The sequence below is a fragment of the Emys orbicularis genome, chromosome 10 (genome assembly GCF_028017835.1).
Source record: "Emys orbicularis isolate rEmyOrb1 chromosome 10, rEmyOrb1.hap1, whole genome shotgun sequence".
Classification (NCBI taxonomy): Eukaryota; Metazoa; Chordata; order Testudines; family Emydidae; genus Emys; species Emys orbicularis.
Genome location: NC_088692.1, coordinates 86860276 through 86875685, shown reverse-complemented (window position 1 = coordinate 86875685; position 15410 = coordinate 86860276). Strand labels below are relative to the sequence as shown.

The window sequence follows — 15410 nt, the reverse complement described above, 5'->3', positions numbered from 1 at the left end:
TCCTTCACTTTGTGACTTGAGCATTTTTATAATGCATTTCTGTATTAAATAAATACTATTAACTTTTTAATATTCAATTAGTTCCTTTTGAGTCCTGCCTCTTTCCCAAACACCTTCACTAACCAGTAAGACACAGTACTGCCTATTAAACTTTCCAAAGCTACACATGCATGTGCAAAAATAGAAAGTTAGCATGCCACTAAAAGATTACAAAAGCCAGTGTGCAGGCATGAAGTATATACTCTTATTGTTTTGATAAATCACTAGCTTTAACCAGAGCACTAGAAGTCCCCAAATCATATATGCCTAACTCTGCCAAATTTCAAGTTGCTACCATCTATTACCAATGTGCTTGAGCTGTTTAAAATAAAAAGTATTTTTTCTTTCACCATTTCTCCAAAACTACTGAACAATTGACTCAAGTGTTCATAAAAAATTTACTCTAAACTGAGAAAAGTATCTCAAATTTCAGCCAGAAAACGATTAAAAAAAAAAAAAAGACTGAAGTTACAAGCAATTGAAAATAACCCTTTAGAATGAAAACACTTATTCAAGCTCAACTATAGGGGTCCCTATTCGAAATGCCTGCAACAAAACTGAAATTGTAGCATCTTCTGATAGCTTTTTGTGAACTATCAGCAAGATGCTTCAGCAGATTAATTGAAGAGATGCTGCCAGGTCAACCTAGGTTCCAAGGTTTTACAAAATCTAGGATAAAGAGTGTTTTGTTTTTATTCCAATGAAAAGTTCTAGAATTAAACTTTCCTCTGCAGTACTTGCAAAAAAATGACAGAATCATGGAGTGCTAGCAATGCACAGTTAGAGGGCGAGCAGAGATTCCGGTTCAGCCAATTTTTCAAAATGCTCAAGAATCTACATGCCTACTCAAGTAGTCCTGCAAACTGCTATTTCTCATCAGAGGCTGGGATAGAGCTGCTGATACAAATCTGGGATCATTTCATCAAGGGATTCCTGAGATACAGCGCATAGGGAGGACCAGCCAGTACATTTTTCCCATCCATATAACATTTTTGCACATTTCTGTGGCACAGACTATGGCACTGATCTGGACAAAATTGAGATTACCCAATTGAATTTGGCCTCGGTACATTGTGTGACAGAGTGGGATGCGTGTGAAAGAAAGGGACAGGTCTCCATCAAACTGGGAACTCCATTTTGTTTTGTGATTTCCACTTTTGTACGATCTCCCATTTTGTGTGCTAACTGCCATTTGGCGTTCAGTGTTGAAAAGTCAAGGTCAGTCTATTCCAGACACTGCCCTCCCACAGAAGAGTGTGGGACACCCCAGTGACGATCACCAATGAGAGTATCCTCAAGGGCCATCAACTAATTCTCCACTGGCCCACTTCGGGGGACAATGGATTTCTTGACATGGGGACTCTCTTGGCTGGAATTGGAATTACCCAGTGTAGGTACATGACCAAAGGGGATAAGAGACTGTTTTTAAGGAAGGGTATGCTTTTTGAGAAGAGGGCCCATCCACCACCTCAGAAGATGGGGCTGGAGGGAAAGAGAGCAGGAAGGGACCCGCAATGCTGACCAGACCTTGGACTCTCAGGGGGAAGAGATCAGATTAAGGGGTGGGGTGAAGACAGACATGTCTCAGGACTACGGTGCTCTGTCCCACTCTAATGGTGGCTGGGCCTGCTGCGGCCTTGGCTAACAAACTTGGGTCTTTAACTCCGGCAGAAGAGTCGCATGGTTTTAGATCCAGAGGTTCTAGCTTTGCTCCCCACTGCTGACAACTCACCCAGGGCATCCCATCACAAACGTACTGTGAGACTGGGGCATCTTGAACCAGGTGCAGTGCACTGTGTCAACCATGTAAAGGAGCTCAATTCATAACACACGTATGTGGGCCAGGTCTAGATTAGGTAAATACACCCCTAGTCTTCAATGGGATAGCTAACACATTAACACCCTAGCAGTGACAGAACAGGCTGCAGTTTTACCTCAATAATACTGGTTGAGTTGAAGTACCACCTCGATTAGCTACAGTGAGGTAAAACTACAACTTGCCCAACCTACACTAGGATTTTAATGTGTTGGCTAGCTCACTGTAAAAAAAAAAACCCTACCCGCCAGGAAGCAAACAGTAGCCCTTGTACCTGAGCACTACCCAAAGACTGAATACAAATCCTGCCCTCAGCTGATTTCTGAGAATAGTACTGTGCATACCAGACACTCAGACTGAAGAGAAGTTCTTCAGGAAATATTGCCCGAAGTGCAGGCTATGTTATGGAGCAGCACTTGTAAGTCCCCAAATTAAGACTGAAAAACTGTCTCTTAAACAAAAAGGTTTGCTCAAAGTGCTCTATAATCTACACGTGTAAGACGACTGTTTTGAAAACTGGCATGCCACAACAAGGATATGTTGCAAATTTGACAGCATCAGATCAGGATTAAACAAAGACTGTGAATGGCTATCCAACTACAGAAGCAGTTTCTCCTCCCTTGGTGTTCACACCTCAACTGCTAGCAGAGCACCTCACCCTCCCTGACTGAACTAACCTCGTTATCTCCATACTGATTTAGACCTGCCTCTGGAGATTTCCATTACTTGCATCTGAAGAAGTGAGGTTCTTACCCACGAAAGCTTATGCTCCCAATACTTCTGTTAGTCTTAAAGGTGCCACAGGACCCTCTGTTGCTTTTTACAGATTCAGACTAACACGGCTACCCCTCTGATACTTGACAACAAGGATAGATTCTGTGTTATAAAATTTGGAGTCACGTGGTCAAGAAATTCCTGACATACAAGTATCAGAGGGGTAGCCCTGTTAGTCTGTATCCACAAAAACGAGGAGTCCAGTGGCACCTTAAAGACTAAGATTTATTTGGGCATATACTTTCATGGGTAAAAACTTCACACCATCAATTTGGGCCTGAATAGGGACTGGGAGTGGCTGGCTCACTACAAAAGCAATTTTCCCTCTCTTGGTATTGACACCTCCTCATCAGTTATTGGGAGTGGACCACATCCACCCTGACTGAATTGGCCTTGTTAACACTGATTCTCCACTTGTAAGGTAACTCCCTCCTCTTCATTTGCCAGTATATTTATGCCTGTATCTGTAATTTTCACTCCATGCATCTGAAAAAGTGGCAGGGAGTCCTGTGGCACCTTTAAGACTAACAGATGTATTGGAGCATAAGCTTTCGTGGGTGAATACCCACTTCGTCAGACGCATGACCCTGAGTTCAGCTATTCAATGGTACCAGTTTTGAAATATTTCTATATTACACTACAAAACTCTTACTAACCCTGCTTACCATGTTTGCCCCTCTACGAGCTACTGTTTCTTCAAGAACTCTTTATGCATGATACACAGTGTTTTAGGTGAAAACAGGTACTGCCCCTTGAACTGAAGGTCCTTTGAGTTCAAATCCTCATCAGGAGATTTGCACGTTTTGCACATTAGTGCTCTCCACCCACCTTTTTTCGGTGTCTGGGGCCACAACTGGACTCCGTTTGCAAGCCTGAGTAGTGTGTGCAACTCGGAGGCAGTTCAGCATCCCACAACTGTATGCCCAATGCATCTGCCCAAGTCTCACCCTTGGAGTTTGGTGGTTAGTATGGCATGTGACATGGTGGTGTGGGGCAGCATCCTGAGTATGACTAGCTACCACATTGAAAATGACACCAGAGAAGCCAACACAGAGGACCCAGCAAGGACAAATCAGTTCTGTGACAGGAGAGGCTCACTGAACTCCTGCTATGCATGGATCAATTCTCCTGCTAGGCATGACGGATCAGGTCTGTGCTGGGAGCTGGGAACAGGCATTCAGTGATGAGATCAGGGGAGGAGGGAGAACCCCTACTGAGATGAATGAAATACTTCATACCTCTGTGAGCCTCCCATTCTGCAGAAAGGTGTACTGCAGCCTTTCCCACACACCAGCCAAAAATGGAGTGAGGACTAGGAGTAGGCTCAGAAGGATTAGATTTTTAATCTGTAAAAGTGCTGATAAACATCAATTTCAACACACACACACACACACACACACACACACACAGACCAAAAGGATATTTCCATCGATAACTGAAATTCACAGCTAGGGAAAGTAAGAAAGATATCGCTTGATAACTAAACGCTTGAGTTAAGGATATTTACTTTGTATATTTTAGCATGATGTTGATACTTTGTGTTTTAAGTTTTAAAACTAACTTTTTGAATCTGAACACCTACTGTCATTAAATAATTGTCTGCCTCCCCCCCCCCAATTCCCTGCAACTGTGAAAATTTAAAGATAAAAATAGAAAAATGATTAAAAATAAAAATCGGTATTATCCAGCAAAATTATTTTAAAAAAATATAAAAATCAAGTTCTGCCATGCCTAGCTATGAGTCATCTCCCCTCTCCCTCGCTGTCTCCTCCTGGCAGATAAACTCCTCACAGCCCATCGGTACCACCTTCCTTCCCATTAGTGGCCCCTGCAGGCTTAGTAGGGGCATGGTGGGGCCAGGAGGAAGGCATACCTGACAGATAAGTGATGTGTCAGAAATTCCCCTTGTGTCCCTCAGTCATGCTCCCTTCACTACCGCCACTGCCTCAGAAAAAAAGGGAAATTCACTGCAAAAAAAAGCTTCATTAATGCAGAGTTAAGGTTGTCTAGCCTTGCCTCATGTGTGTTAAGAACATGGAAGGTGGCTAAACTTAAACCTCTGAAAACCAGGAAGGAGAATTAAGCTAATGTTTCCCACACCACACCCACACACAATCTTTTCTCTGCCCCAACTCATCTGTCAGAGAAAACAAAACTGTTTCCTTTCAGAGCACATAGAGGTCCAGGATAAAAATCACATTTAGGATGGGCCAAGTGAACACAAGCTAGCTACGCCTAACCTCCACTCGATCACTTCACTTACTCCAAACAAACCCCCAAAGACTTGCCAGATGTTAATACCTGTTCATCCTTGGCCTAAGGGTTCCCTGAGGCATCACCTTTGGTTCCCTAACTGAGCCCTGTGGTACCCTCTGATGTGTGCAAGCAGACTGGTAGAACCTCCCCCCGATAAACAATTACTCCTGAGGGCATTCTACACAAAAATATTAAAAATTCTACACCAAAAACTTAAAAAATTCTGCACACAGTCCCATCCTCTTCTGCCACCAGCCCAGCCAGGACTAGCAGCTGATCCCGGCTCAGGGTAGGAGCCAGTGGCTGGGGTGTCCCCAGCCCTGAGGTGATTTACCTCTCCACCGGCTGCTCCAGGTGCCTGAAACGATGTACCTGCGCTGCTAGGGAATGGTGCGTGACTGCTCTTACAGCTTCCCTTTGATTCCCTGTCAGAAAGCCATTTTTCTGCAAGGAAGCAAAGAAATCTGCAGGGGACGTGAATTCTGCGTACGTGCAGTGGTGCAAAATTCCCCCAGGAGTAAACAATGCAGAGCAGAGGATGCACAGCAGTACATGAATGGCTCTGTTGATTGTTTCCTTATTTCCTCGTGTGGGTATCGTAGTTTTGAGAATGCTTGGTGAAGATCTTGTAGGTGTTGGTCTCTGTCTGAGCGGTTGGAGCAAATGCGGTCCCCGCACGGGGAAATAAGGAAACAAATCAACAGAGCCAGACGTGTACCCAGAAGCCTCCTGCTACAAGACAAGCCCAAGAAAGAAACCAACAGAACTCCACTGGCCATCACCTACAGTCCTCAGCTAAAACCTCTCCAACGCATCATCAGTGATCTACAACCCATCCTGGACAACGATCCCTCGCTTTCACAAGCCTTGGGAGGTAGGCCAGTCCTCGCCCACAGACAACCTGCCAACCTTAAGCATATTCTCACCAGCAACCACACACACCGCACCATAGTAACTCTAACTCAGGAACCAATCCATGCAACAAACCTCGATGCCAACTCTGCCCACATATTTACACCAGCGACACCATCACAGGACCTAACCAGATCAGCCACATCATCACCAGTTCATTCACCTGCACATCCACCAAAGTAATATACGCCATCATGTGCCAGCAATGCCCCTCTGCTATGTACATGGGCCAAACTGGACACTCCCTACGTAAAAGGATAAATGGACACAAGGCAGATATTAGGAATGGCAATATACAAAAACCTGTAGGAGAACACTTCAACCTCCCTGGACATACAATAGCAGATGTAAAAGTAGCCATCCTGCAGCAAAAAAACTTCAGGACCAAACTCCAAAGAGAAACTGCTGAACTTCAGTTCATTTGCAAATTTGACATCAGCAGCTCAGGATTAAACAAAGACTGTGAATGGCTAGCCAACTACAAAAGCAGTTTCTCCTCCCTTGGTGTTCACACCTCAACTGCTAGAAGAGGGCCTCATCCTCCCTGATTGAACTAACCTCGTTATCTCTAGACTGATTCTTGCCTGCAGATTTATACCTGCCTCTAGAAATTTCCACCACATGCGTCTGACAAAGTGGGTATTCACCCACGAAAGTTTATGCTCCAATACGTCTGTTAGTCTATAAGGTGCCACAGGACTCCTTGTCACTTTTTACAGATCCAGACTAACACGGCTACCCCTTTGAAAGTGAAAGTTGTGTGGAGACATGCCATGGGAGACATTGCTTTAAACTGTATTTTTTTTGTTTTCAAAGGTTTAAGTTTAGCATCCTGTGTGTTCTGAGACAGCACTAGACAACCTCAACTCTGCATTAATCAAGTTTTTTGGCAGTCATTATATTTAAGCACGAGAGCCAAAAAAGACTAATTTATGTCGACTGATGAAGACGACTGAAATTCCAAAAGTAGACAACTGTTGAGAGCTGTAACGGTTGAGAGTCAGAGGCAAATTCTGAGTTTTATCAAGAGGATTCTTTAGGGTTCCACTGTGCAAGCACGTGTCAAAGTAGCCAGCCAAACCATGCACTTTCCCAAAAGGAAAGCTTCTCTTTGGTTAAAATTCAGATGTGTCTACAAAAATCGGAATCAAGGTTCCTACTCACAATGAACAGCAGTAGGTCAGGCATTTGAAGTATGAAAGGTATAGCAGGTACTCAGTGGCACCCTTATGAGACAAAACCACATTTACACTCTACATCAGCCTTGTAGTTCTCATAAGGTCTTGATTCCCTTCTATACACCCAGATACAGAGGAGCCTTCAAATCAGAAAGGCACCTCAATGTCTTGCATTGGAGCCACAGCACCCAAAGCGCAGCAGTAACAGGCAAAAGAGAGACACAGGCATTTCTGATACAAGTTTAAGTGCAGAAAAAAATTCTGCCTATAAACAGAGCCAAAGGGCTGAATACCAGTATTCTGAGGTGAAAGGAAAGTAGAGCGCTGAACCGGTTTCCGTCACAAACGCTCTGGGATCTTGGGTGATCTCAACTTCCAGAGTGCTTTCTCCTCCCCCACAAAATAACCCTTTTGAAGTCCTTGGTTCACAGCATGAAAAGTAGTTTCTGCTATGGACTCATAAGCATTATTGCAAACAGGGATTACAAGAGATACTTAAGGAAATAGAGAGGCCAACAACTCAGAGGGAATGGAAGGGATGAGGGTATTTCAAAATAATTACACAAAATACTTAAACCTCAATTGTTGAAAAGTTTGGGGGTTTGGTGCTAAGGAAAATATTAATCAAAATGTTGGGCTCTATAAAAACAGGTTACAGGGACTAAAACAACCATGCTAAACACAGTTGTGACAAGTCTGCACTTATCTTCACGCTTCACATAAAGGCAGGTCAGAGTTCATGTCACACAAATCAAATTAAAAGACTAACAAATACCTGTTTTTTGCTAAGAATGAAGAGGCATAGTATCTATTTGTTGTGTATACATCCTGCTTTATGGGATACCCTTTAAAAAGATTCCCTGACATGTCTGTCCCACAACCTTTTTCACAAATGGCCAAATAAGCTGGAACCCTCTCTCTGTCCTCTAAAAAAGTCAGGGAAGGGGGAAAATCAACCTAGAGCAGGGGTAGTCAATAGGCAGACCATGGGCCAGACCCGGACCTCCAGACACTTTTGAACAGACTGCGATATCTTTTTATTTATTTATTATTGTTATTGTTTTGTATGGACCTTGACAATACCTTGACAAAAAATAATTGGTTACCCCGACCCACAGAGTAAGGCTAACTGAGATATCTTTTACCTGTACTTTAAAAAAAAAAAAAAAACACCTTCTAATCTTTTAATAATCATATGATTTGTATTACCATAGCACCTGATATCTTGATTGTACAATCGAAAGGGAAATAAACTAGAAGTTTCATGCAAAAAAATAACTCATCAGCATTTATTAAACTACTATAAATAATGACTGGCTTCTACACCTTTCCTCCTCCTTCCCTCAAAAGTCCATGAATAAAAATTCTGTTTCTAAGCCCTTGAACAATTTACGAAAGGTTGTGGTGGATTCTCCATCACAGGGATTTTTTTTTTTTTTTTTTTAAAGGTATGCGTTAAGAATTATTTTGGGCAGCTTCTTTGGCCTCTTTTATACAGGAGGTGAGGCTATATGATCACAACAGTCCCTTCTGCCCTTGGAATCTAATAATATACCTCTCTGCAAATACTTTAGGATGGCCTCTACTGAAGTATGAGCTCTTCACAAGTATGTGCACATTATACGTATGCAATATAATGAAATGCTGTGGGTGGACTTTTACAGTGGAACAACGATGCACAGCCGCCCATTTTATTCATTTGATCTTTGCAGTTCCAGTGTGAGTAAAAGCTTAAAGAAAGATACCCAGTTCAAATACATTACTGACGCTGGCAAAATTAAGTACAGTATGAAAATAATGTGATCTATTGATTCACAAGTGAGAAAGACAAACTTAAAAGCACAGAAGCGTGCAAGCCAAAATATAAAAGGATAAAGTAAAGATGCCGGTCATAAAAACATTCTGTACATAAAATTCTAATCTAACATTGAAATAGGTAGCTTATGTTTATTAGCACTGACAATGCAATTTAACTTAACTTCCATACAGCACTTCCACTGCTAGGAAACCCGTATATCATTATTATTACTACCTGAAAGCTATGCTACTAATGTGTCCCCATTATAACATTCCCTACATGTAGCAAAAGAGTATTTCCTATTTGAATTTTTTTAAATCAGTTTGTACCCACTCAATTTTTTGTGTTAATGCTATTATGTATTTTATTCTAACTCTTGGTTCACTTTTTTTAAAAATAGAAATCGTATCCAACAAGGAACACACCAGGGATCTGTTCAATACCCAAAGGCACTTTTAAAAAATGAGAGAGAACAAAGGAGGAAACCTCCCAGCATGCGCTTTCCAAACCAGCTTCTTAGGACAACATCAAGACAGACAATACTAAAGTACAAGCTTTTCTTTTTTATTCTTTGATCCCTGTATAACAATTGATTATCCAAAACTGTGTAATGGTTACCAAACGACTTGAGTACCAGGCAAAGATCAGAACAATCTAATAACCAATTTAAAGAGATGGAAGAAATACTGAAGGAAAGGTTTAATCACCCAAGTATACATCCTCCAATTAGAAAGAGCTTTAAATAGCATACCTTGAGATAAATTAGAGTCTGCATGCAGTTGTATGGGAGATGGGGGGGCGGGTAGTTAAGAATAGGAAAATTCACACACATCTCTTCTTAGAGTTAGGGAAGTAAAACAGACTAGAATAGACTTTCAAAAGCCACCATGTTTCATAGAGAAGGGATTAAAACAAAATACTGGTTCAATTTATTCAGAACTTTTAATACACCAAGAAATATGGTAATCCTATGCCCAAGATTTGCAAAAGACATTTGATGTTATATGAATGTTTTTCCTAACAACACAAAAATGGTCAAGTCATGTAGAATATTTCAGTCCTTTACATCTTAGTTAGGAAATAGGACATCAATGTATGCTTTACACTTTTGTCTAAAAATTGTACCTATTACAAGTAAAAGTGACTGAGAAAAATAGTTCTAATTTTTTTCCAATTTTACTTTATAGATATAGTGCTGCCAAATATTTAATCAAGGTCACTGTTTTCTCTGTATAATTCTGTAGATCCTTCACACAAACAAGACAGGAAAATGTTATCTCAAGACAAAAATTGGTATGAGACGCTCAGAGGCAGATACCTTGCAACTACTTAAGTTGGTGTTTTGTTTAAGTTTACTAGATTTCAAGTTGATGGTAGTCCTTTAATTGGTCTGTGGATGAGAGAAAAGGACAAAAATTTTGCCTGATAAAAATAAAATGCTAAAGGAACTCATTGTTCACTTCACAAACAGAAATTTTAATTTGTGTCTTAAATTCTGGTTGAGAGTTTTCATTCACGTAAATCCCCTTTTAACTTCAAATATAGAATGAGGAAAACTGTTTTCTTGGGGTATATTCTTACTTAATATATTTATTTCACCTAACTTCAAACATAACATATGACACCTTACTGTTAACACACTTCCTGTAAAGATTTGCTCCATCTAGCATTTTAAATAATAGGATTTCTCAGGAGGGTTACAACCCAAGGTGTAATCTACCCATAACTCAGTAAACAGATCTGATATCACCTGATGTTTCTTGTTTCACAACATTCAAAGAAAAAGATGAACGGGGAGAATAGAGCCTGAAAAAAAATGTATTTGACCTTGGCACATGGAAAGCTTTCCATGGCAAATAGGGAGCCCCTAGTCCTTCAATTTGTAAAGACTATAAGATGGTGTTGTTTATAAATTACAACATTAACCCTTATAGCTACAAATATAATCTTGCAAATGTACACCAATGCAGTGTTGCCCTCTCAGGTCTGGCCTTCCTAAGCAGCATCAGAGTGAAATTAACAAGCCACTAGTCAGTTTCACAGTTATCATTCAGAACCCTTAAGGCAGCAGTGAAACTGAAAAGAATCTTCTCAATTTCTTTCTGCTGCTGGTTGGGAAAGCAATGATCTGCAGCAGAAGAGGCTGGCATGGGAAAAGGCCAACAAACAGGAAAGAGAGAGGAAGGCAAAAATAGACACAGAAGACAGGAGATGGGAAAGAATAATGGATACAAATACAGCCCTATGCTGACAGCAACTGGGAAGCTAGGGAAGAAACAGTAGGAAAGTCCTCCTACCCTTTCTTTCAGCAGCTAAAACAACACCCCTTCCATCTCTCCAAAAACACAGTCTCAGGAGGCTCCGAGATGGCAAAGGATGGGAGTGTCAAATGTATCAGACCTTTGAGGTATCCTAGTCCTCCTCCCCCCTTCCCTGCCACCTCTCACCCATCCAAAAAAAAATCTTGGGTATCAGTTTCTGGCTGGCTGGCAAATTTTTCAATCCATCCAAATCAACCAACCTAAAAAACATTCACATTCACTACTAAACATATCAACCAAGCCCACTGTTGTTAGAGTCAGTCAGCAACATGCACTCCTGTATTTTCTACACTAAGATGAATTAAGTAGTTAAGCAGGGAAAACAAACTTCAACCTTTTATCTTTAATATTATGTAGATGGCATAATTTGTAGAAGGTTGGGGGGGAGGGCTTCCTAAGGTCTCATGCAATATCACCCGCAAGATCCCCCTGAAAACAAGAAGCAGTGGAGGATATTAACAGGATTCATTCATTTTCAACAGGCACAGAGAATCACCATCACTGCATACACAGACCCCAAAGAAGCTAATCGCCTTCCTGAACAGGCACAGAATGTTAAAAACACAAAAACTCTTGACAACCTGACAATGCATACAATTCCTACAATTACTATATACATATAGTATATGTATTTGGGTCATACACCCAAAAACTAGATGGACACTAAGAGGGAAAAGACAGACATTTTAAGGAAAGGGAATTCCCTCGGACACATAATAAACATTACATGTTATATACTCTAAAACCTCTTACTGCGGACCTCATGATGCTTCATGCTGATCAGAAATACATAGGGGTTGGAGGAAAGAAAAGGGGAAAACAAATACATATACATTCCATAACATATAAGATTTCCATTTTGATCCTCAAAGTTATTCGCACTTTACTTTTATTTTAAAGAGTCAGAGTGAACAGCAGCTTTTGAGAGAACTTGATATAATACAAAAAATGGACTAAGTTTGTGAGCAAGGTGTTTGGTTTCTCTCTTTTGTTACTACTACAAATATCAGGTTGGATGTGTTGTACAAATAAAGTTATACTGTCTCCTCAAACCTATGATGATCTCTGACTGACCACAGCACTGGGGTTGAGAGAGGATCCACCCACACCAACAGAGAGTCCTGTGGCACCTTTAAGACTAACAGATCTATTGGAGCATAAGCTTTTGTGGGTGAATGCCCACACATGATGTCTGTTAGTCTTAAAGGTGCCACAGGACTCTCTGTTGCTTTTTACAGATCCAGACTAACACAGCTACCCCTCTGATACTTGAACCCATACCAAGTACCTCATTTTAGGATTCATTTTGGAGCGGATTTTTCAGAAATCTCTCAAAGGATTGGTTGCAAATATGCATTCTAATGAGACTTTAAAACTCTCATTTAAATAATCTCTCTAATTCAAGTTATCAAACTCAGAGACAGGCACATCTAAGTGAGGGGAGAGAGGAAAGGTTCTCTCATAAGAACGGCCACACTGGATCAGACCAATGGTCCATCTAGTCAAATGTTCCGACACTGGCCAATGCCAGGTGCTCCAGAGAGAATGAACAGAACAGGTAATCATCAAGTGATCCATTCCTTGTTGCCCATTCCCAGCTTCTGGCAAACAGAGGCTAGGGACACTTCAGAGCATGGATTTGCACCCCTGTCCATCCTGGCTAATAGCCATTGATGGACATATCCCTCCATGAATTTACCTAGTTCTTTTTTAAACCCTGTTATGGGCTTGGCCTTCACAACATTCTCTGGCAAAGAATTCCACAGGTTGACTGTGCATTGTGTGAAGAAATACTTCCTTTTGTTCATTTTAAACCTGCTGCCTATTAATTTCATTTGGTGACCCCTATTTTTGGGTTATGAGTAAACAACACCTTATTTACTTTCTCCAAGTTCTTTCCTCTCCTAAAGAGAGGGAACACCCACTACCTTGGTTTCCTTCTATCCCCCCTTTTCTGAGAGCAATTGGGGACTTTAATTCTAAAGCAAGGGAGGCTGCCAATTCAGGGATATTAAAGGACAGTTCCTTTTCCAGCCTCATCATAACATACGTAGCAATCCAATCCCCCAGATTCCCTCCCCCTCTTGTACTAACTAAAGCATCTCTCCATAGGGGTCCATTTAAAAACTTTTCTAAGTGCTCAGGGATGGGGGAAGGGTGAGCATGGAGAGGAGGATCTATGGCACTGGCAAGCCTCCTCCCTCCCCAGTGAGACACTGAAAGAGTATTTCTGCCTGTATCTGTAATTTTCACTCCATGCATCTGAAGAAGTGGGATTTTACCCACGAAAGCTTATGCCCAAATAAATCTGTTAGTCTTTAAGGTGCCACCGGACTCCTCATCGTTTTTGTGGATACAGACTAACGCAGCTACCCCTCTGATACTTGAAAGAGAGAGAGGCACCCTGCTGTAATCACTACTAAATCACTCACTTGGTTCTCTTTAGCCTTTTTATTTGCATTCTAGCTGAGCAAAGCCTCCAGGAAAATACAACCAACGTTACTACACGCCACCACCACCACCACTTGTGTTTACTTCCTGAGGCAGAGCCCCTCTACCCCATGTCTATAGCCCTTCATACAGCACTAAATGGTCTCCCTCTCCTCCCCATTGGGAGCTAGATATTTGGGGTGCAGGGATAAGCTACCTCCTTCAGACACTGCATCTATTTGGGGGAGGGGGAAAGTCGCAGCAGGAGCATGAAGACAATGTGATTACAACAACACAATCCGCCCCCGGCCCCCCACGATGGGAGTGGGGACCCTGGGGGCTGTGGCTGAGGGGACGGACACACTAATCCTAGGTGAGGGGAGCCCCAGCTTCCTCCTTATCCCAGCCCTTCGAGACCCCCACCCCAGGGAGGGCTTAGGGGGCAGAACTGGCTGTGCAGCAGCGCAGGGGGCACGGTCTCTGGGGCTCGGGTTTCCCCCCACCCCGGCCGCTGGGAGGGAGGGCAGTAGCTGAGAGGGCTGGGGGTCAAAGACAGCACCCCCCCCATCTGGCCTAGCCCCCTCGGCCCCTGCTGCTGTGCTGAGGGGAGGAGCAGGGCAGCTTCCCGCCACCCCTCCCGGCCGATGAGAAGAGGGGGGCCTGGGGAGGGGGGGAGCTCTGACCGGGTCAGGGGCAAAGGACAGATTTACCCCCCCCCCCGGCTCAGCCCCTGCTGAGGAGGGGCGGGGGAGGGGCAGCTCCCCACCCTGAGAGGAGCGGGCTGTGGGGACAGGCGGAGGAGGCCGAAGGCAGCTGCTGAGGGGGCAGATGGGGGAGGGGAGGGGAAGGGCAGCCCCCTCCCCCGATGCTGGGGGGAGCAGCTCCAGCCAGGCGGGGACGAAGGACCGGTCCCCCCAGCAGACTTGGCCCCTCAAGTCCCTGCTGCTGGGGGGGGGTGGTGCGATGGCAGCAGCCTCCCCAGGAGCAGGCAGGGCCCGGGGGGCCGCTCGCCCCCCGCCGAGCCCGGCGCCGCAGAGGGGCCCGGCGCGGGCGACCCGAGCGGGGCGGGGAGGGGGGATCGCGCAGGGAATTGAAGCTGCGCTTTACCTTTAGTTCCGCACTGTCCGCCATCTTGTAACTCCGGGCGCAGGCGCAATGAACCCCGCCGGGACCCCGCCCCGCACGCCCCGCGCTGCGTTTGAATCACACGGCGCCATTTTGTCCCCGCCCCCCCTCCCCCCGGCTCTGGCGGGCGGGGGGCGCCGCGTGTCTGTCCCGCAGCTGGACCCCCGCAGCCGGGCCGGAGTCGGAGCTCTGCGCCTCTTCCCGCCCGCGAGGGGGCCAGGGCCCGGCCCCTTACCCCGCAGTGCAACAGCCCCGCAGCCCGAGCCGGGGGCAACGCATGTGGGGGGGGGGGGAAGAGGACACGGGGGGGGCAGGGGTGGGATGGTCTAGGTGATGGGGGAGGGGTATTGGGGAGACAGGGCAGGGGGTGCGGGGATGGAGGAGGAAAGGGTTAAATCCTGAACAGTCCTCAGGAGGGAAGACCCACGGGGAGCTGCGGGGGGGGCCGTGCCTGCAGACGGTCAATGTCTCGCCGCCCACCAGCGCGTGACCCCGATGGGCCGCGTGCCGAAGGTTGCCCACCTCTGCCTTAGACGCTCCTGTCAGTCTAGTTTAGGACTAGGGCCCTACCAAATTCACGGTCCATTTTGGTCAATTTCACGGCCACAGGATTTTAAAAACTGAACATTTCATGTGTTTGGCTACTTAAATCTGAAATTTCACGGTGTGGTAATTGTAGGGGTCCTGACCCCCAGAAAGTTGTAGGGGAGGGTGACAAGGTTATTGTAGGGCGGGTTGCGGTACTGCTACCCTTACTACTG

The 15410-nt window shown here is 44.3% G+C and overlaps 1 protein-coding gene across 2 annotated transcripts in view; it reads right to left on the bottom strand.

The window, feature by feature from the left end:
• PIAS1 (protein inhibitor of activated STAT 1) overlaps positions 1-14672 on the bottom strand; it is an 84643-nt gene extending 69971 nt beyond the window's left edge. Inside the window, exon 1 of one of the 2 annotated variants that reach the window (XM_065412133.1) lies at positions 14632-14672. In XM_065412133.1, coding sequence (XP_065268205.1) covers positions 14632-14655 — 24 coding nt within the window. In that variant the 5' untranslated portion in view covers positions 14656-14672. Of the gene's footprint in view, positions 1-10091; positions 10117-14631 lie in introns of those variants that run through there. The other variant, XM_065412136.1, reaches the window with a different exon arrangement.
• Positions 14673-15410: the final 738 nt, after the last annotated feature.